Below are 23,022 nucleotides of genomic sequence, written 5' to 3'. Positions count from 1 at the left end.
GAACAGGGTTTCTTTCCAGGCTATTAGAAGGAGCAACATAATGATAGATAGATAGAGGACAGGGAAGACAATGGCGGGATACAAACCGCCATATAGTACGTATAGGATACGTACTAGGGTTAGGAAGGGGCGGTGCTTCCGCACCCCCCTAACCCTAGTACGTATCCTATACGTACAAGATGGCGGCGCCCCTTCCACATGGGCGCCGCCATCTTTACGTACTGGACGCATAGCGTCCAGACGTGTCGCGGCACCTATGACGTCGCGAATGCACCAGCGGCGCCTCGCAACGTCATAGAGGTGCCGCAAAAAGAAGCTCCGAAATGGAGCTTCTTTTTTGCTCCGCGCGGGAGCCGCGCGGTTTGGCTGCTGCAGCTCCCGCGCGGAGCAAACGGCGGCGGCGGGGAAGCGCCGCAAAGCGGCGATTTGTATCCCGCCAATGGCTTTGAAATAAGTTACATATTCCTATACTTTGAGAATGCTGATTGGTGAAAAAGATCCTACACATATAACTTCCAAAGAGCTAAAATCTGCAACCAGTGATACATTTATTGGGACAGTTTCAAAGCATAATAAGAAAGATATGAAATACATTAGAAGGCATAAAAGATATTATGGAAGCTTTTGAAGCTTCACTGGCATCTTCATCAGCCAAATATATTAAAAACCATACTCCTGAATTAATCATGCACACCCCTCAAACAACTGGTAAGCAAGCAATCCTGTTCAATCATTGGTTGATATTTGATGGTCTATTGGTAGACTGCAGCATTCATTCCACTCTCATGGTCTACATGGAATGCATATAGTTACTGCTGGGGTATTGTTCCTTCCCATTACTGGAATCTACAGTATACTTCCTGCAGAATGAAAAGCTCTGTAGAAACCCTTAGAAAAGTCCCCAAGTGCAATACTATTTCTCCTGCTCAATAATTCTTTCACTTCCATCATTCATCACTGTTTGACAAACACTATCTTTTTCCCTTGGCATTCAGCAGAGATATGTACAAAATGCAAGGTGCAAATAATATCCATTTCAGAAACTCGCCATCAAGGACATTAGAGTGGAAATTATTTGTTATTTTAGGAAGAAAAGAAGGGGTGGATCCAAGAGAGATTATCTTGTGACAGAAATGCACTGCTGGCTGGAAGATAGTAGAGGAGCATGACTGGGATAATCATTCATCCATTCATAAAAAGGCAGCCAGAGGTGGAACAAGGACAGAAGCTTTTTCGGTTGATTTCTTGATTCGCAACATAGGATTTGTCTGAATTATATTGAGTGCAAAGGCAGCAGAAGTATAATTTCAACAGTGCTCACAGTTAAATAGGGCTTTCATCCATTTTGTAATTCTGGCTTCATGCCTGCCATGTCTCATCTGGAGGAATCCACCCCAGAGAATGAGAGCTAGGAGGCAATGATGTAGACTTAAGTCAATTGATTTGAACCCAGGTTGGACTCAAGTTGCTTCAAGACTCAACTTGGCCTCAACTCCACAATAAATGACACACTGTCTTGACACAACTTGTGACTTGTACCATCAGCCCTCTAATGAAGCAAGGCCCTCTATCTTCTGGAGTGGGGTGCAGGCAGAATTTGGGGATTCTTTGTCCTCCTAACTCCTGAAGCAGGAGGCTGCTGTGTCCCATTGACACAACTTGCAGACTTGCAGGCCCAATTCCACTACATCAAGTGGTAACAATGCCAATTGATTTCATTTTAATTTCCAGCTGTTATACAACAGAAAAGTGTAATAGTAAAATATGGAGGTGAATACTTCTGCATAGTATGCATAGCCCATCTTTCTTTCAGTGAAGCCAAGGCAGGGTGCGTGTATCTCTTCCTCCTAATTTTAGCTTTAAAACATCCCTGTGAAGTAGGCTAATTTGAGCAATAATGATAGGCTCAGAGTCACCTAGGAAGACTAGAACTGATGGGTCAATGGGGGGAGGGGGGAGTAGAACCTGAATTTCTCAAGTTCCAGTCCCAGATTCTAAAAACCAAACCCTGCTGGCTGGCTGTACATAATTGTTAAGGACCATCATAGGGTATAAAAAGTGTAGAGATTAAAGCCAGTGTCTCATTCTATGAATTTAATGGACACGTGATTTTTAGGTATTTAGGTATTTAGGTCACAGTAAAATATAAAATAAGCCCTTTTTTGCATCTTACACTGACCTTCCAGGGCACACGAAGAGCATTTGAGATGGTAAACACATTGTTCAACATGTTGTCATGTCCTGTATCAGTGCAAGCTCATTTCTGGCTGATGAGGCAAGGAGAACTTTGTCTTTTTCAAGAGTGTGTGTGTGTGTGTGTGGTGACAAGCAGAAGTGTCAATTTTCAGAGGCAGTTGAGCATAGCATGACAAAGGAAGTAACTGCAACTGCAGAATACATCATGACCAAATAATAATGATGAATCAAGTAAAAGGAGACTGTCATAACAACAGCCCTAGCTGATCACACCAACCATCAGTCCAGCATCCTGTTTCCCACACTGACTGGCCAGATTTTGTGTAAAGCCCAGAAGCAGGACATGAGAAGAATATCCTTCTCCCTCTGTCATTTCTCAATGATTGGTACTAAGAAGCATGATGCCCCGATCCTGAAAGTGTCAAAACCATTAGCTGTTGGCCATCATATCCTCCTGAGCAAACTGTCTAAGCTGGGAGCTGAAGACAGTAACCAAGATCCTAGATGTGCACATAGTTCCAGATACACAGTTCTGCAATCCCCACTATTTGGCAGCTTTCAGACCCTGGGAGGGGCCCTGTTGCTGTGGTTTACCAGTGGTGAAGAGAGGAAGAGGAAGGCAATTCAGACCAGTGAGAAGCAGCTGGTCTCAGTTCAGTTGCCAGGGAAGAAATAAAGGTGCAAATGGAATGCATTCAATGTGAAGTCAAAGGAATAAACTCTTCTAGAACACGGCCACATAGCCCGAAAAACCCACAAAAAACTAGGAATGCATTCACTTTTTCCTTCCCCTGGGACCTCAGAGTAACCAGACTTTCATGGTCTGAAACAGCTCTCCACTTACTTACCCTTTCCTTCAATAAGGAGGACAGCAGAGCCCCTTGGAGCTTGGCAGCTGCCAAGTATATGAAGTTTTTGGATTTTGTGCCCCCTCTGAAAATGAACTTATTTAATGTAAGCTGCAGTTACACATGTGAAAGTCACTAGAAAAATGTCAGTCGTTGTCTTAACAGTGGTTCTGTTTCTTTTTGGAGATCCAGTCCCAAAGATGGTGATGTCATGGTTACAAGTGTTAATTGTTTTTCTGTTCACCAGCACCCCCAAAGTACAATGACAATATATAGATGATATAGATACAGATATAGATATAGACATAGATATATGCAAAGGGCTCTTGTAGCACCTTTGAGACTAACTGAAAGAAATATGTTGGCAGCAGGAACTTTTGTAGACTTGAGCCTACTTCCTCAGACCACATACATCTGAGGAAGTAGGCTCAAGTCGATGAACCAGTTGTCTTGAACCAGTACTTGACTTGGGTCAGTAAACAGAAGCTCAGTCCAGACAAGACAGATGTGTTACTAGTAGAATGTTTGTCTGCCCAATTAAGTGGTTTTCAGCCTGCTCTAAACTGGGCTGCACTCCAGTGCAAGGAGCACTTTCATAGATTCAACGTTTTCATAGACCCAGCTCCATCATTCTAGATGCTTGTAGGTCACAAATATCATCTAATATTCCATGCTCTCTTCATGGGCAGAGAGACTCTACAGTATTTCAAGCCTTGAATTATTGCAATGTCTTAGATTTAGGGCTACTTTTGAAGATGGCCCAGAAACATCTGTTTGTTTGGCTGTTCTCTGGGTCTGTGAATTTTGAATTTGAGACTTGAGAGCTGGAGAAATATAGTTCTTTCTTTTCCAGTTTGCTTCATCTCCCTCTACACTAAACACTGATATTAAGGTAGGGTCACCGTTATGACATTGCTTTGCTTGTGGCAAAATGGAGTGCTATTGTACTACCCATGTAACTAAATATTCCCAAAGTGGTAGCTGTCACCTGTAATGCATTGTCTTCTGAAAGTGACCTTGTGACTGCCCCTCTTTTATCAAGATTAGCTTTTTTTAACCCCATTTCTCATTGTTTCAGATTTACCAAAGTCATGGCTTGAAATTACAGCCGTAGACTGAACACAATGCAAGACTGGCTGTGTACTTTATTGCTTGATTCAAAAATGTTCCCACTGAATTTAATAGAGGTCCCTTCAAGATAAGTGTATATCAAATTGCAGCTTTGAATGCCCACTTTCTGAAGGAAAGGGATTTTGACTCATATAATTTGAAAGATTTCATTCAGAACCCTGTATGAGAGTTACATATGCGGGAATTAGAATTGGGCAGTTTTGTAACATCCATATCCAGTACAGAGTTGCTGTTATGTTACTACATAAGGGAGCTGGTAAAGTGACCAATGCACATTAGGACCTATTAGAGGTGTAATTCTTTACTGCATTTCTTCTGGAAGGTGGGAAGAAACAATTTCAGCAATTTACTGCCAGCTGTGGAAAAGGTTTCAAAAACCACACCATTTTTAAAAGCTATTTGCAATTCAGGGCTTACTCTGCAAAAACAAATTGGTTGTTTTGTACAGAAATCAACATTTTCTACACAGGAAACAGCCTTTTCTGTGTAGAAAATAATATCTCAACAGAAAATGCTGTCTTCTATGCAGAAAATGCTATTTCCTATTCAGATCAACCATGATTGAACTGTATAGCTTTTTCTTCACAGAAAACAGCATTTACTGTGCAGGAATTAATATTTCTGCATTCAATATTACTTTCCTTGCAGAAAAGGCTGTTTCCTGCACAGAAAAGGCTAGTTTTTGCACAAAAAAATGTTAATTTCTGCACAAAACTACATGCAAATTTTGTGCAGAATAAATCCATCACTGTGAAATATTTATCAGGCCAGGATTCTTCTCACCACAGTTTCTCAAGAGTAAAAAAAAAAAACATGTTTTTCTGCCGTTTCCCAAAATTTTCCAAATTTTACAGAGAACAAATCCATTCTTACAACTTGTTTTCTGTGCAGAAAACAACATTATCTGCACAAGAATTAATATTGCGATGTTGTTCCTATGTTGAAATATTATTTTTCATGCAGAAAATGCTGGTTCCTGGACAAAAAAATGCTGTTTGTTGCACAAAAGAACCACATGTGAATTTTGTGAAGAATAAGTCCCAAACTGAGAAGATTCTCATCCATCCAGGATTCTTCTCATCAGGGTTTTTCAACCATTTTTTGAATAATTTTGAATATTTTGTCTATCATTAAAATTAATGTACCAAAGAATCGATGTGTATGGGTCCTCTTGTGCATTGGTCATGTTGTGTATTGCTCCCATTGTGCATTAGGATAATGGCTAGGGAGTGCCGAAGTGCATTGGTATACCCTGATGCACATCAGGACACTTGTCACTGTCCTGTTTCGCATCTTCACAATTTACTAAGGATTACTCCTTCTATCTGGGATGGTCTTCCTCTTCCACCGAGCACACAGCTTCAGGAGGGACGCACATGGAGCAGTGAGGGAGGATGGGGACACCCACCTAGCCAGCCAAGTCAGTTGAATCAACCCTGGCGATCAATGGGGTGATAGATGTCACAGCCAGATCACCTTCACATCCATGGGGTGATCTGGCTGTGACATCTGTCACCCCATTGATCGCCAGGGTTGATTCGGCTGATCTGGCTGGCTAGGTGGGTGTCTTCTTCCTCCCTCACCACTCCATGTGCGTCCCTCCCGAAGCTGTGTGCTCGGTGGAAGAGGACAACCATCCCAGATAGAAGGGGTGTACCATTCTTCATTCAAAGGTAATTTACTAAGGATTACTTAGCACCTCTGCTATGTAGCTGAATATATGTAAAGCTATATACACAGACCATGGTAGACTCTAGCTTTCCTATTTTGAGCCTAGATGTACCTGGTAGTGCTGTAATCTTGAGTAGACATGGATGTTTATCACACTATGCTCTTAAAGAGGTACTATTCCAGTGTGACTCCTCTAGCTGCCTCCTGTTGCATGCTGGGATTGGCAGTTTTAAGGAGGGGTATTTAGAATTCTCAGGCAGAGAAGTTCAGCTCCTTAAAACTGCCAATCCCAGCATGCAACAGGAGGCTGCTAGAGGAGTCACACTGGAATATTACCTCTTTAAGAGCATAGTGTGATAAACATCATGGAATCTCTTGAATGGGGCTCAGTTCTGTTTGAATGAAAATTCTGTAGTAGACCATCCTAGCAGATTGTGCCCTGTGCCTTCCAAGGGCCTCAGGATCTATGTGGTATAACTGGATACCATGCAGGGTTTTAACCATCATGTTTTTAGAGAAATTATGGTTAAAATAGTTCAGAGTTTGGGGAAAGTTTTTTAACTATGAACCACAGAATCTCCAAGACATTGATGGTCATTCTGGTTGAGGGTTTCTGGGAATTGTAATACAAAACAAATGTCTTTTCCAAGCTCTAGGCAGTTCCAGAGAAGGCTTGTTTCCATTCCCTTGCTTTGATGCAGAGAAGGTATTATTTAAATCCTGCTTAATAGTACATATCACATTCTTTAAAATATATTAAGTTTATGTCCTTGAGGATTTACATGTATAATCTCTCACTCACTGCCTCTCCCTCTCCCTCTCCCTTCAAAAATAAACATACACTTTCTATTCTGTCTAGTTGCCAAGGCTTCTGGACTGTGTTGTTTCAAAGGTTAGATAGTAGAGAGCACCAAAGGAATAGAAGGCCCTCAAAGGATACAGAGAAAATTGGCTTATTTGCTTGTAGAAATTCAGGGCCATTTGGTATTTTGCAGCAAAGAGAAAATTGCAATGTTTAGGCAAGGTGTACTTTATAGTTTATTATACTTTGAGTTTATGTTTTTTTTAATGCACAAAACTGCTGTTGAGAGCATGATTTAAAACAAGCACACAACTTTTCTGCCAACCAGGGAGTGAAATGCCACAGCAAAAGAGCTACCATTATTATAAAGTAGCAAAATTCCTGCCATTATGGCCAACAATAGAGGAGAGATGATGTATTGCATGAGACTGTTGGGTGAGGGATAAATGGATCTTTATGTGCTCTGCACAGAAACACATTGCTGTTCCCTGCAGAATTCTCCTCTAAAAAGGCCTGGCTATCTAATATCAATGATGGAGGACTAAGGATAGGAAAATCTCCACATCTCAATTTTGCTGTGTTTCCCAACTCTTCTTCTGTTTCCCATTCCTTTTTCACATCAGGTTGCAAGATGCAAAAACAGACAGACAGACAGACAGAAATTCATGTAAATGTGCACATATTTTTGCGTATTTGTCCTAAACTGCACATTAATTTACATATTTTACCTAAAGTAGGTGGATTTCTGTATTGACCAAGGGATATCTGTGTGCTTCAATTATATGCACTTTTAGCAGTTCACATTTTAATTTTTTTTTCTTTCCTTTTATCTCTCCCTAGCACCCCTATAAGTCTTGCAAATATGTGAATTCTCAAGGCAAGGGACCTCAGGGGATGTAAAAAGGTTACTTTAATTAAAATCAACAAAATCACTTTCTGTCCCTATGGAGGACAGGCTTACCCTCTCTGCAATTGTACTTTACTTCCCACCCACCTAAAGGAGTGAAAGGGACATGCTACTGAGGAGATTTGATGTTTGCCTCACTTTGACTCTTGTGTCTTCATTTCATTTTGCAAACCTGTTTAAGTTTATGATCATGTAAGTCAAAAGAAGTATATGCCTAAATCCAATTTAGTGAAAATCCCTATTAGCTTAGTTGTGATGCCTGACACTTTTGCACCAGTGCTCCTCTTTGTTTCTGCAAAATATTTGCCCAAGAAATTGTACAATTGGATGCATGATTGATTGTGCAGGAGATTGTCTGACAGGTTGCACAAATGTGCACATCCAGTAGCACCCGTCATATGTGGGTGCGCTTTACACAGCTTTCAGAATATGCTGAAAGCCTCACTAGGAGAAGGGGTGGCATGTCCAATAGGGAATAATGGGGCACGCGCCTGTGGCACGAGTGCGCTACTGCACAATCGCGCCACCGCGTGCATGAGCCCCATTCGTTTAAATGGGGCTTGAGCATAGGTGGAATTTGCTTTACGTTGGGGAGTCCGGAACGGATCCCCCACATAAAGAAAGGGCAGACTGTATTTTGCACAAGTGTTTGCTCACTGATAATTACAGTAGACCCTTGTTATATACTGGGGTTTGGTTCCAAGATGCCCCATGGATAACAAAATCCATGGATGCTCAAGTCCCATTAAATACAATGGCATAGCAAAATGGTGTCCCTTATATAAAATGAAAAAATCAAGGTTTGATACTTGAAATGCATACTTTTTTGAACATTTTCAAACCATGGAAGTTTGAATTGGTGTATAAAAAAATCCATGTATAAGAAGGGCTGACTGTATATTGTGTGTCAGCCTTGGACTAGTGCCAAATGATAGGGCACACCCTCCAGGGGGGTGTGACAGTTTCTCAAAGGGGACACCAACCTCAGATGCACCCTCCAGAGAGAGGAGGTGCTTGGAACACTATTTCAGCATCCACTTTATGGCAGGGAGTGAAAGGAAGAGAAGAAAGTGACTGCCAGGGTGGGATGGGGAAGCTGGGACTTGTGTGTACATGGTGGCAATTTGAGAGGGGGTGGAACAAAGTTTCTGCCTCCCTTTCATTCACCTTTGCTCTTTCCAAAGGAAAAAAATCTCATGGCTGGTGGTGTTTCTGCTTTTGGAAAGAGCAATTTGATACCCCTTTCCTTTCTCTTTGCTCTTTTGAAAGGCAATATCCCATGGCTGGTGGAATTTCTGTCTTTGGAAGGAGCAAAATTAGACCCCTTTCCTTTCCCTTTGCCCTTTCCAAAGGCAAAATCCCATGACTTGTCTTTGGAAGGAGCCAAATTAACCCATTCTTTTCCCTTTTTTTTTTCCAAAGGCAGACTACCTTGACTGGGAGAGGGCCTCAACAAATGCATGTAGATGGGGATGCAGATTGAAAAAGTTTAAGAACCACTAGACTAGTGTAATTACATAATTTTCAACAGGCCACTATATACACTTACTGCTGCTGATGCTGTTGTTGTTGTGTGCCCTTGAGTCATTTCTAAGTTATGGCAACCTGTGACAAATCTATTATGGGGTTTTCTTGGCAAGATTTGTGCAGAGGGGGTTGCATTGGTCTTCCTCAGAGGCTAAGAGAGTGTGAGTTGCCCAACGTCACCCAGGGGATTTCCATGGTCAAGCAGGGAATTGTACCCTGGTCTCCAGAGTCATGGTCCAATACTCAAACCACTACAGCAAGTTGAATTAAATGGCCAGAAGTATACCCTAATGGCTTAACCAGTTTTGAAAGTATTTGAAGGCTGAATCTACCAAATGTCTCTCAGAATCTAATCAGGCTCTCTAAGATAAATTATGAATTGGAAAGTTCTGAGTACTTGTGGAAATCCCTGACAGACGTCATGGAATTTTATGCAATTCCCTCCCACAGGAGAGCTTGGTTGGCAGGATATCTGCTTCTTTTCACTGCCACACAAAGATCTTTTTATTTAGACAGGTTTTCATCTTTTAATTAGTTATGAAGAAGGGTTTTTAATGCGGTGTGCTGGACTTTTTTCTCTTTATTTTGTTTTGAACATTAAATGTGTTTAAATTAATTTTTATAAGAGTGTCTAATTTTTAAACTCTTACATCATATATTGTTCTCACTGAACTTTGTTTTATGTACACCATAAGTCTTCTTGCATAAAAGACAGGATATAATTGGTTTTTTTCCTAGGGACCAATCAATTACAGGTTGAGTATCCCTTATTCAGAAATACGAGATACTCCAAAATCCAAATTTATCCACATGGGTGGCTGAGATAGTGACAACTTTGCTTTCTGATGGTTCAGTGTAGATAAACTTTGTTTCATAAACAAAATTATTTTGAAATATTGTGTATAATATTAGCTTCAGGTTATATGTATAAGGTATATATGATCATAAATGAATGTTGTGTTTTAGCTTAGGTCCCATCTCAAAGACGTCTCATAACATATATTCAAATTTTTTTAAAAAAATTAAAATCCAAAATACTTCTGGTTCCAAGCTTTTTAGATAAGGATTACTCAACCTGTAATTTTATTGGCTTGTTCTTCCAGAAAATTCCCAAACTGTCAATCAAAACTGCCTCCATCCTAATCTGCCTCTGTCAGTATGGAAACCATCTGGAGCAATTCAGGTTCATTTCCAGCCAGAAACGTTACAGTAACAAATTTGATTGTTTTTTCTAGAGAACATTGTTTTGTTTGTGGGTTTGTCTTACAAACAGAATTCCTGACCAAGTAGTGTTAGTGTGATAGACAGAAAATTGACAGGTGCCGCCTGCCCCCCCCCCCCCAAGCTGGTTCTGGATGGGGAAAGACAGCTATAAATTAAAGCCAAGATCTTGAATCATCAGACATAACTATGGTGATGGAGCATCTTTATGATGATAGCATTTGATGATACCCCCCCCCCAAAAAAAATCTACCTTTTCAGCTGACAGTATAGCTGCCAAAAGATTACCAAGGCACTGCAGATTAGGGCACTGGGAAATGATACATTCAGTGTTCTCCAAATCACAAGGCATGTCAAGAATAGGTAGCTAGTGAGATTCCTTCAGGTGTTGCTGAAATTGCTTGCCTTCATGTGTCCCAAGAGAGCACTGCAGATGTTACTTCTGTTACACAAAGAACAGGAAGGGTGACTGGGGCCCTGCCAGCTGTCAGCAATACTTCAAATGTTGGGGAATTTAGCTTTGTGAGAGGTTTGGGTAACCTTTAGACCAAGGAGTACCAATAAATACCAGTACTAATTGGGAGGGCTCCAGATTCTTCGTAAATTAAGGAATCTTTATTTAGAAAATATGAAAAATGAAACATACACATCAGACAGCAATTTAAACACATGTACACCATACAGAGCTAACTGAAATGAAAAAGTGAAAGAGGTTAGCAGAATTTTTAGGTCTTGCAATGGGGTTTTATTTACCTGTCTGAAGAGAAGACTGTGGAAGACTGGAGTAAGTTAGGAAGGGGGGTGTGTCTGAGAGCAACACAGAACACACACAGAGTGCAGGAGTGTATGTGGGCTGGGATGTGTGCACAGCAACTCAGTTTTGAGAACATATTTATACCTAAAAAGTAGCCATTAATGACCATAAACATAAACCCCATGCAATTAAGAAATCATAAAATCAGCTTACGATCTTCCAACTACCAAACAGAATGCCAGTCCAAATATTTATAAATAAATATGATCTACTCATGAGCCATCACCAGTACTAGTAAACAATATTAGCCACTTGAATTAGCAGGATACAAAAAGACAGATAGAGAGACAAATGAGAAACAGAGACAGAAGATACAACTACACTGTAGAAATTACGCAGTTTGACTGCACTTTAAGTATTATAGCTCCAACTTATGAAATCCTGGGGACTGCAGTTTTACAGTGTCTTTAGCCTTCTCTGTGAAAGAGTGCTGGTGCCACACAAAGATACAAATCCCAGGTTTCTGTAAGATGGAGCTGTGACAGTTAAAGTGAAATCAAACTGCATTATTTCTACACTATTGATGCACACAGAGACAGTAGTTATGACATTTTGCTGCATGAGGTGGAACAGCAAGTCTGTTTTTTCTATTTTGTATCTTGGTTTTCTCCCAGCCCAGTGCAGGATTCAAGTGCCTCCACGCATTTAAGCCAATGTACACACAGTATGTGCACACTAGTCCAGTTATTTTGGCACACAAGTCATAAAATCCCACAAACAGCTTGCTCCATCCCTGGCAGGAAAAATACTATAGTAGTGAAATAAATAGCCTACAGTTTGAGTGTTGGACTATCACTCTGGAAGTCAGAGTTTGAATTCTCGATCTGCCATGGAGCCCTATTGAGTGATCTTGGTCAAGTCACACTCTCTCGGCCTCAGAGGTTGGAAATGGCAAACCCACTGTGAAGAAACATGCCAAGAAAACCCCATCATAGGTTCACCTTAGGATCACCATAAGTCTGAAATGACTTGAAGGAACACAACAACAACAAATACAAATACACCGCTGTGTTAGACTGTATTCACATAAAAAGATATAAAATCCTATATTCACTTTTGAGATTGAAAAGATAGAGCCAGAGACACTGCCATTTTAGTCTGTTTCAGCATAAAAAAGATATAGCACTATTAAGAGTTACTTTTAAAAAGAAATTTCTAGCATAAGCTTTTGTGGATTACAGTCTACTTCATACATCTGATAAAGAGGAGTGCAGTCAATGAATGGTTGTTCTATACATTTCTTTTTCTCAGTTTCTCTCATAGGTGCTACTGGATTGCATTATATCGTTTTATAAGAAGATATATATACTGAATTGTACTGTTGGTCAGTATAGTCTAGTATTGTTTGAGTGGCATTGGTTCTGGTTCTGGAAGTTGTCATCTCAAAAGTAAATTTTCTGAAGATCTATTTCAGCCTGTTCCAGACAGTGATCACTGCCATGTGATCCCTACCATCACTGGAGATACCAGAGACTAAAACTAAGACCTTCGTTATATAAATGAGAAGGAAAATGGTACAGAACAAGAAGATAAGGAGATCCAAACTGACTGCAGAAAAACAAAATAAATGTTTTAAACATGAGTATGAGAGAGCATAAAACACTGCAGAACTTCCTGGCCTTGCACGTTTCAGAACATCTTGTCCACACCTTATCCTCCTTTTGACTGTATTCAGATATGAAATGTTTGAGGCTTTTCAAAAGCAAATCTACTCATTTCAATCTCACCTTGAAAGGAGAAAGCAATCACCCCAGAAAGAATGTGGAGTGCTATCATATATGGAGTAATAGACTAGTGAACTATCTAATGATCTCTAGAGTAGTTTCCCTCAGCCAGGCACTTGGAGAAAGCATTGAACTTATAATCATAAAAATAGGAAACCATGGCAGCTGGGACTTGAAAGGTTTGAGGGTTAATTGATTTTTATATCCTTTTCATATCTATTCAGGATGCTTGTGAGCTATTTGGTTTCATGTACATTGCCTTGGGTGTGTATGTTCATATTGCCTCAGATCCTGTACCCTGAGTGAATATATATATATATATATATATATATATATATATATCTTTAAAATTAACAGATTAAGTTGTCATTCATGGTGAGGGAGGGCATAGCTCTATGGCAGAAGGGAAAGTGTGTATGCAGAATGCATTCTGAATAGAAAAGCTCAGACATGATTGGCCTTTTATCTACTTTATGTTGGGGTCTTCTAAGAATTGATTGAATGATTAGATTCAATTAGTTTAAGTCAGATCAGATCAGATATACATTACAGTATGCTGGTGGTGCCTGGTGACTTCTACCCCAGGTTTGGGACCAAACTTGAAAGGACCTGTCAATGTCCCAAGTCAAGCTCCCCCAATAGTTTCTTCATCTTGGATAGCTCCTATTCATTATTTCTATGTTCATCCTAGTTTAAGCAAAACATAAGGACCACAATCCCCACTTACAAGACAGCAGCAGCTGCAATCAGTGGAGAAGCCAGTGACGGATGTTCCCACCTCTCCTTTTAGGGCGATCTCTGGTGCTAGGTGGGACTGTTCAGAACAGCTTCTGAAAACTGGCCTCTGTGGGACAGTTGGGGAATGGAACAGGGACTCCTGGAGGCATTGGCAGTGTTCTGGCATGTAATAAAATGCGTCTTTTCCCATTCCATTCCCTTCTTGCCCCCTTTCGTTCCATGCTGTTTCCGTTCCCTGAGCCCCATGGAGTAACTATACTATTCCAATTAAGGGTTTTACCTTGTTAGAACATGGCCCTTAGACTTAAGGAAACGCTAAAGAGAGAACCACATATATTTGACTTTGGCCATGTTTGTAGCGGTGTCATTAGTGAGGAAATTTTGCACAAGATTAAGCATGTAACTGTGTGATAAATGGTGAAGGTTGTTGTGATTCACCCTGATAATGAAGCAAGCAACATTAATGATACTACAGATGGACAGCTCCAAGGCATTGGCCTTGTGAGGCATAATGAAGCTCTTCTCTTGAATAAAGGGCTCTCCCTAAACACTTGTTATCATTGCATTAACCTAGCCATTTTTCTACCACCTACCACACACCATTATCTGTGTATGACCATAAGGAAAATCCTAACAGTATCCTGTTGCTCCTGATCACCTTTTTGAGGGAAGCAGAGCATAGAAAAGTTACTTTTTTGGAATACAATGCCCTGAAACCAAGCAATTCTGAGAGCTGTAATGCAAAATAGTAATATTTCCCATCTCTGCAGGGAAGTAGTTTGGAGAATGGTGACTTACCTCTTTGAAATTTCTAAGAGAGGCAGGCAAGCTCCAACTGCCTGCCTGAAGAAGTAAAGCCCTCCCTTCAGCCACCATCTTGGGGGGAGAGAGGCAGGCTAGCTCCAACTGCCTGCCTGAAAGAATAAAAAGCCCTCCTTCCGACCACCATCTTGAGGGGGAGAGAGGCCTGTTATGTTTTATTTTGACTTTGTATTGTACTTCCTGTTGTACACCGCTTTGATCTAATTTGGAAAAGCGGTATATAAATAAACATTATTATTATTATTATTATTATTATTATTATTATTATTATTATTCAAATCAAAGAGGCAAGTCTTTGAGCACTATCAATTTATCCACTGACAATTCATAGAATCATAGAGTTGGAAGAGACCACAAAGGCCATCCAGTCCAACCGCCTGCCATGCAAGAACTCACAATCAAATCAACCCCAAGAGATGGCCACCCAGGCTCAGTTTAAAGATCTGCAAGGAAGGAGAGTTGTAGCAGAGTGTGCCCGCATTATACGCGGGCGCAACTTTTCAGCATATGCTGAAAGTCGCACTGGAAGAAGACTCAGTGCGCCCCAGAAGGGATAATGGCACATGCGCCCACACCACCTGCACTATGGCCACGAGACCCATTCTTTTGAATGGGGCTCAAGCATACACAGAATCCTCCTCCCTGGGGGAATCCAGAACGGATCCCCATGTAAGGAAAGGGCCCACTGTAATTCATTTCCCACCAATTTCCATGATCCAACACTAAATCATGGAATCCTCCAATGGCATCACTTGGCCTTGGTGTTACCCAGTGCCTGCCCACTCCATCTCACTGCTTTCCTCTCCTGCTCCCATTCCTGGGACAGCTGTCACCCAACCAGACCTTGCAAAGATCGCTAGCCAACAGCAGTAGCAGCAGACTCAATGTACGATGAGACTGAAGCACTTTGAGACTGATACACATTGGGACCTGTGCACAATAGGACTCAATGTGCAGTGAGACCAATGCACAACATGACCCAACATACAGTTGGATCAATGCACAACAGGACACCAGCTAAGGAGTGCCAATGTGCATCAGGAGAGCCTGATGCACATTGGAACACTTGCTGGTGTCCTGTTACTCATTTGCTACCTAGCTAAGTATGTGTAAGGTTAAATAACATTAGTGTCATCACATTACATTAGTGTCATCATATTAGTGTCACAATTATGACTAAGTAGTGATTTTCAATATGGAACAGTTATGGATAGGTAACTGTCACTACAGTTGGCCCTCCATATCCACAGATTTCATATTCACAGATTCCACTATCCATGGCTTGAAAATATCCCCCCCCAAAAAAAAAAAAATTCCAAAAAGTAAATCTTGATTTTGCCATTTTATATAAAGAAACCCAGTTTATTACTCCATTGTATTTAATAGAACTTGAACATCCCCAGAATTAGATATCTATATGAGAGGGGGGTCCTGGAACTAAACCCCAGTGGATACCAAGGGCCTACTGTACTTAGGGACACTACTGCCATGGTCATCACTCCTCCTCTACCAACATTACTGAACATCAACTGCATGAAGAGAAGAAGGTCCATTCTGTCAGCAATCAGAGCACAGGTGAATGATGTTTCCATCAGGTTTGTGGGAGCCAGGCCAGGAGAGCTTAACTGGTTAACTAATTCATTTAACTAAGTAGGTGATATAGAATACTGGCTATTATGCTATTATTGACTCTAATATATGATAAACCACATAAAGAAATTTTCATTGGTTGGGCCAATCTACATCGCTTACATAAATAAAGAAAAGAGAAATAAAATCAAGTTTGGCCTGATTCAAAGAAGTCACATCATCTGGAAAATCCAATTATTTATATGATATGATGTACAATGTATGATACTGTTTAATTCCAGTTTGTGTGATGTAATTAAATGACATTTTTTAAAAAAAATAAGAATAAATATATGGCAAAAAAAGAAAAAGAAGGATCTTTATTTTCTAAGTCTGACGTTTCATTCATCTGGAGGAGCCCTGCCCTCTTTAAAATGGTTGAATGGTAGAACTATCTTGGTGAGATATGAAGATCATGGGAGACAGTCAGAAGAAAAAAGTGTTTGTGAGAACATGGGAACCAGTCCCATTGCCATGAGGGAACAATTCTACTGAACAAATGAGGTCAGGAGCATGTTTATTGAAATGTTTGAATAGATGCTGGTAGGATTAACTGAAAACAAGGCTTCAGAAGAGACTTGGCAGACACCAAGTGGGAGGTTGTTTTGGGCATGGAGAGGAGCATAAATGAAAGGAAGTACAAACCAGAGAGTGGGAGAAAGGAGAGAGTGAAACACTATTATACAAAATAAAAGGAGCAACAGCAAAATGTGGGAGGAAATTAATTGATGCCAAGCTTGGACAGATGGGAAACAATACTGCTGTTCCTATGATTGTGGTGATTTGCTGTACTAGCATGAAAAAGGTATAGTTCAGGATTCTGGAAAGTGCTAACTGCTGGCCACATGTGCCCAATCCTTTAATGTGGCTCCCAGCCCACTCAGCATACATTCCAATGCCTGATTTTTGGGCAAATAACAGCCCAAAATCTTGCTGAATTTTTTTTCTTTTAATGGGAGGATGCTTTTCAGGGCTGACAGGGAACGTTTGGGGCTGCAGAACTGGGGTTTGGAGGCTGTATGACCTCCCCATATCCTCAACTGTCCTGTTTTGGCAAGCTTGTTGCTGTTGTGTGCCTTCAAGGTGGTTTCTGACTTATGGTTACCCTAAGGTCAACCTATCATGGGGTTTTCTTGGCAAGATCAGAGGTGGTTTGCCATTGCCTTCTGCTGAGGCAGAGTGTTACTTGCCCAAGATCACCCAGTGGGTTTCATGGCCAAGCCAGTCTTGGTCTCCACAGTTGTAGTTCAAGACTCAAATGTCTATGCCATGCTGGCTCTCACAGTCTCACTTTTCAGCTGCTTTTGAAATGTCCTAGTTTTTCTCTCCTCCTCCAACTTTCTCCCATTGTCCTTAATTTACTTCCATTGCTCCAAACTGAGTTCAAAGTGTAAAAGTAATTTGCATTCAACTAACTCAGCAACAGAGAAAGGAGGGGAGGGGAGGAGAGAGGAGAGGAGAGAGCAGAATCTTGCCATTCCCAGTAGGCTCAGGAAAAAGCAAACTGCTGCAACCTCTCCTAGCTTATGCATTCTTTCTTATGAGTAATGTTTGCTATCTTGATGATTGATGTTGCTTTGTTACATGTGTCCTGGTTTTCATCTTTGAAATGTTGGCAGGTATGCCTCCCCTGCCCCTATCAAACTGATACAAAGCTTGCCACCAGTGTATCTTGAATTCAACAGCCTTCATTGTGTGATGTATCTGAGCTTTGAAAAGTAAATTTCTGGAATTCTACACCCAGAATCCCCTAACCAGCGTGCTGGCTCTGGACTTCTAGTAAGTTTAGGATCTGTTAGGCAATCATGGCCAATAACACATTTAAGAACAAAAGGACATAAATAGTACTCTGTTGAATCAGGAAGGAAAAAATAAGGAAAATTTGCAGAGGTATCCTCAGTAGATTTGACTAATGCTTGACAAATAATTTAAAGAGATTTGCATTGTATTCAAACAACTTCGCTTCCTAATTCTTCAGGGAAGTACGCTGTGTCACAACCCAGTCAGCAACATACGCCGTGTTCCACATAGCACTCCTAAGGGAATTGTCATTTGCCTGGATTGTGAATCAAGACTATTTAAACAAAAAAACAAACAAAAAAAAGAGCTCTGTCTGTATTCCAATTTTGTGAAAGTTACAATGCATATTCAAGCCAATGACACGACTCCTGGGTGTAAGTTCTTTTTCTCCCGAGTCAGAATAAACTAAACTAGACAAAAATGAAATGTGTATAGCCTTGGGATACAGCATCCTTGAACAAAGAAATGGCAGAGGGGCTGTTCAGCTATTTCCCCAACTGAAGTCTACATTTTCTGAGCATAGGGTAAACCATGGCAACCTACGACTCTTCCCTTATGGGTGAAAGAGCTCAAAGACTGACTCTGAGAGCAAAAGCAGTTGGAGAGGATGAACTTGGAAGTGATTTCCCCCACTTCTCCTATGCTTAAACTTAAAGCCAGCCCACAACATTGTGCTATTTAAAGTGGAGCCTAAATGGTCCATCCACTTCTTACTCCAGTTCTATTGGGGTCAGCACTTCAAAACAAGAGTGATGTATCATTTTTGTCATTGTTATTGTTCAAAGTCCCATCAATGGTAGTCTGTCAATTCCATCAATTCCGTCAATGGTAGTCAGTCAGGTCCACATACTGTTGGTGACCAGGCAAGACAGAGAAAAAGTGAACATGGCCACCTCCCTTCCCCTCTCTGCCATCCAATCCACCCACTTTCTTTCTGGGTCCCGTATGGCCATCTTTCTGTTCATCTTTCTGTCTTTCTCCCCCTTCTACCTTTCCCTCACCCATGTCTTCTTCACCCAGCAGACTGCTAAGGGAAGACTCCATTTCTTTGCCAAAGGCCCTTTCACACCATACTATTATAGTTTGGTGATTCCACTTTAACATCCATGGCAACATCCTGGGATTGGCAGTTCATGGAGAAACATTTAAACTTCTCAGTCAGAGAAGTCCAATCCCTCACAAACTGCAAGCCTCAGGGTGCCATAGAATGTAGCCATGGCAGTAAACGTGGAATCATAGTGCTATGACATTCAAAGACATAGCCATGTAAGTCTGTAAAAACAGTATGCAAAGGGATCTGTAGCACCTTTGAGTCTTTTCATAAAAGTGCACTGTGTATTCCAATTGATAATAATGCTTCACAGTAAAAACCACTGCAAAAGAATCAAACGTGGAATTAAAGAAAAGTTGGTAAAGACTAGTGGGAATAAGGGCCCACCAGGAAGTAGGCACTAAATTTTAGTGGGGGAAAAGATGAGCAAGGACACAGAAGGGTCCAAGCTGGCTGGCAGGAGGCACATATCCTGCAGCTCCCCAAATTTAGCAGAAATACTGTAGTTCTGATTAATATTCTGTTGTCCCACTTTTCAGCTATTTTTAAAATGTTCGATTTTCTCTCTCCTCCTCCCTTTGTCCTCAACTTACTTCAATTGCTATAAATTGAGTTCAAAGTCAAAAAGTAATTTACACTCAAATAATTCAGCAGTATGGAGAGGAGAAGAGAGGAGAGTGTCTTATTCCTCCCAGTATAATCAAGCAAAAGCAAATTGCTGCCTGCTCTTCTAGCTTTGATTTTCTTATTCATTAATAATTTTTGCCATCTTGATCACACTCTTATGTTGCTTGGCCATACACGATGCAGTTTTCATCTATGAAATGTTGGCGGGTATGAGATCTACATTATTTCCTCCTTTGTATTCAGTTTACTTCAACTGCTGCAAATTGAATTCAAAGTCAACAGGTAGTTTGTACTCCATTGACTCAACAGCAATAGTAGCTATACTGCTTCATACTGCTTCATACTGCCTAAGCAATCTCTAAGTGGTTTACAACTGTAAGCTAATTGCCCCCAACAAGCTTGGTACTCATTTTAGCAACCTCAGAAGGATGCCGGCCTGAGTTGAGCCTTAGCACTTAGCTAGTATTGAACTTGCAACCTTATAGTTTGTGAGTGAGTGGCTGCAATACAGGCATTAAACCACTGTGCCACCAGGGCTCCACAGAGGGAAGAAGAGAGAATAGGTTGGAATCTTGCCCTTCCCAAAGGCTCAGACAAAAACAAAGTGTTGCAACCTCTCCTAGCTTGTCTGTTCATCCTCATCATTAACCTTTGCCATCTTGATCACATTCTGATGTTACTTGGCCATATGTATCCTAGTTTTCATCTGTGAAATGTTGTAGGGTGCAGCATGCTGATTAGGAGATTCTAGGAGCTGTAGCCCAAAAAGGTAACTTCACTGAGTTCTGTAAGGGAAAATATGAAGGTGTGTTAGGGAGCAACAAAAAAAAGAAATAACAAAAATTGCCCTTACCATTCATTTTGTAGATCTCACAAATAACACACTTCTCCAGTAGTAGTCATGGAGCACCTGATTAGGTTGCCATGACCTCTTTCCATCAAGCAACATGAATCAGAAGGCCAACTAAGAGGTGGACTTTGGCCGCATTTTAAATGTAACAGCAGGTTTGGTAACAGATGGATGCATTTGGAATACACAGTGGACCCAATGTAATTGTTGGAGATCTTTATGGTTGCTTAAAGCAAATGTCCAACAGAGCTCCCAGCAGGAAACAGCATGGAACAAAAAAAGGCCTGCAAAGGCAACTCAGGAAGTTAAATGTTTGAGAGGATTATTTGACCGTGAATGGACTTAAGCAAACATTAAACAAACTAACAACAAATGCCCTTGAGATGGTAGGAAAATGTATTTTATTAAATCTAGTAGAAGTTCAGAGTGGGGGAAATGAGAACCCAAAGAAGAAGAACCACAAATTACTGAATGTCATTCAAAAGCCTCCTGGAGGGACTCAGTTTATGTCTCACCTGGAATCATCTTAAAGCCTCTCTCTATGGATCAGGACGTGCAAAGCTTTTGACAAGTCAATCAAGATTTGGGGGTTTGGATTCACGGATGTAATGAGGCCCAACAAGTTTCCAGCATGTGATAACAAAGGTTCTCCTTTTTGTCCTAGGTCCTACCATCATCCATCCCAGACCTCCACGGTAAGGAGAGGCAGTGGAGATCAATCCTCTAAGATGTTTATTTGGACCAGCGGCCGAAGCTCCTCATCGTACAGACATGACGAGAGAAGGTATGTGGCGTCTGTGGTGCTTTCAAAGTATGTTTGACTTCTTTTGGATCCATATGCATAACAGCAATAATACAATGGTTGCCCCACAGATGGGAAGTCACATGGAGGTAAAGGAGGGACTACACTTCCTTTTGTCCTGAAATAGTGGAAGCTATCATTGTGTGCAAGCATTTATTGGCTAGTGCTGGTGCCAGTGCAAGTGGCCAGCAAGGCATTCTGTCTCTTTCCCCCATGGCCATAACATTCTGAAAAGTGCTTTTTAAAAATGGTTTTACAAAATTAAATTAAAATTTTAATAGTTATAAATCTGTGTTGATTCCTTAAAACAGTTTGAGTAGGCTTGGTATATTGCTAATGAAGCACCTGGAAAAGTGGAACAGAGGATTGATCAGGACTGTCCCTGTCAAATCAGGACAGTTGAAGAGTATGCATTAGAGAACTGCATTGGATAAGAGTAACCTAATCCTTGGCTTGTCCATTAAGGGTTATGTTTGTTCCAGCTTCCATCGCCTTCTCTGTACAGTTGCATGCTGGGCTGTTAGTTGCATCTGAGCGTTACACAAAGTTAGAAACTGGCATCTGCTCATGTAGACCATTGGAGGGCATTATGTGATCCTCCAGATGTGCTCAGACTGCAGCTTCCAGGAGCCCTAGTCAGCATAGCCAGTAATAAAAAATGATGGGAATTGAAGTCCAACAACATCTGGAAAGAAATTAGGATTCCTGTCCCTAATATAGACTCTCTCTGCTGGCCGTGGCAAGCTTCCTGAGGGGGAGGGAGGTTGGAAACTAAACTGAACTAAACTTTCCACATTAAAATGGTAAAAATTCACAAAGACAAAGTCAAACAACAGATGAGACAATTACATCCAGCAAAAGGCATCTGGTAAAACAGCAACCATACAGCTACTCCCTTGGCCTTGCACCATTTGAGGTCACATAACCAACCTTCTTAAAGCTAAGAGAGAACAGTGAGGCAGGGTTTTCCATAGGGAGCAACATTCATAAACAGAAGAGCCGCCACTAGAAAGGTCCTCTCACTTGGTAATGATTGCACTAGAAGGTCATTATCATCAAATCAAGGCTTGATCAGATGACATAAACACACAGGGATATTCTTGCAGAAGAAAGATTGCCTGGATAACCTGTGCACTCTCCTTTCTTTTGCTCCACCTCTCCCCCACCCCCCACCCCCATCCAAAATCTGTTCTGAGAGTTCACCTAGAAAACTGTTGTAGTCTTTACATAGAAAACATAACTTGGGACTTGTGCATTCTCCTTTCCCCATTCATTCATTCATTCATTCATTCATTCATTTTTCTCCCCCTTTCAAGCAATAGCTCAATTTACTTTTGCTGTCATTAATCCTTTTCCCTCACCCACTCACATCGTAATAATATGAATGACAACACTGCTGGAATGACATGAGATAATGCAGGAGAAAAATTCTGATAACAATGCAAAATTCTAGATTATAAACCCACAAATCAATAGTGCCTTGATTTTGAGTGACAGAAAGTGTGATGAGTGAACCTCAACAGCCATAGAAGTAATAATTTTCCTTAATTGTATTCAGTCATTGATTTTATAGTATTTAGCAGTTGCACAGCAAAAGAAAATGAGAGGGTTGGGAGTTTGTTTTTTGTTTTGTTTTGTTTTGTTTTTTGCTTTATAACTGAGTAATTACCAAGGAAAATTTGGCATAACATAAACTTAGAGACCAACAGAATGTTTCCCCTTTCCTTTCCTTTCCTTTCCTTTCCTTTCCTTTCCTTTCCTTTCCTTTCCTTTGAATTAATGAGGATTTCTGAGGCTCCCTATTTGTGTTGAAGGCTACCTGATAAAGTGAGATGTAACTTTCTAGAGCAAGATTCCAAATG

General features: G+C 40.8%; 1 protein-coding gene across 2 annotated transcripts in view; it reads left to right on the top strand.

The window, feature by feature from the left end:
- The window catches only part of KCNMB2 (potassium calcium-activated channel subfamily M regulatory beta subunit 2), a 156,159-nt gene that overhangs the window by 84,640 nt on the left and 48,497 nt on the right, over positions 1-23,022 (top strand). For both annotated transcript variants that reach the window (XM_089507572.1, XM_089507568.1), the window contains exon 2: positions 21,023-21,142. In XM_089507572.1, the coding sequence (XP_089363698.1) occupies positions 21,087-21,142 (56 nt within the window). In that variant the 5' untranslated portion in view covers positions 21,023-21,086. The remainder of the gene's footprint in view (positions 1-21,022; positions 21,143-23,022) is intronic.

The sequence above is a fragment of the Sceloporus occidentalis genome, unplaced genomic scaffold, assembly GCF_023333645.1.
Source record: "Sceloporus occidentalis isolate IW3139 unplaced genomic scaffold, rSceOcc1.0.p SCAF_2, whole genome shotgun sequence".
Lineage (NCBI taxonomy): Eukaryota > Metazoa > Chordata > Lepidosauria > Squamata > Phrynosomatidae > Sceloporus > Sceloporus occidentalis.
The sequence above is the reverse complement of the archived record's forward strand: the minus strand, read 5'-3'. Positions and strand labels throughout refer to the sequence as shown.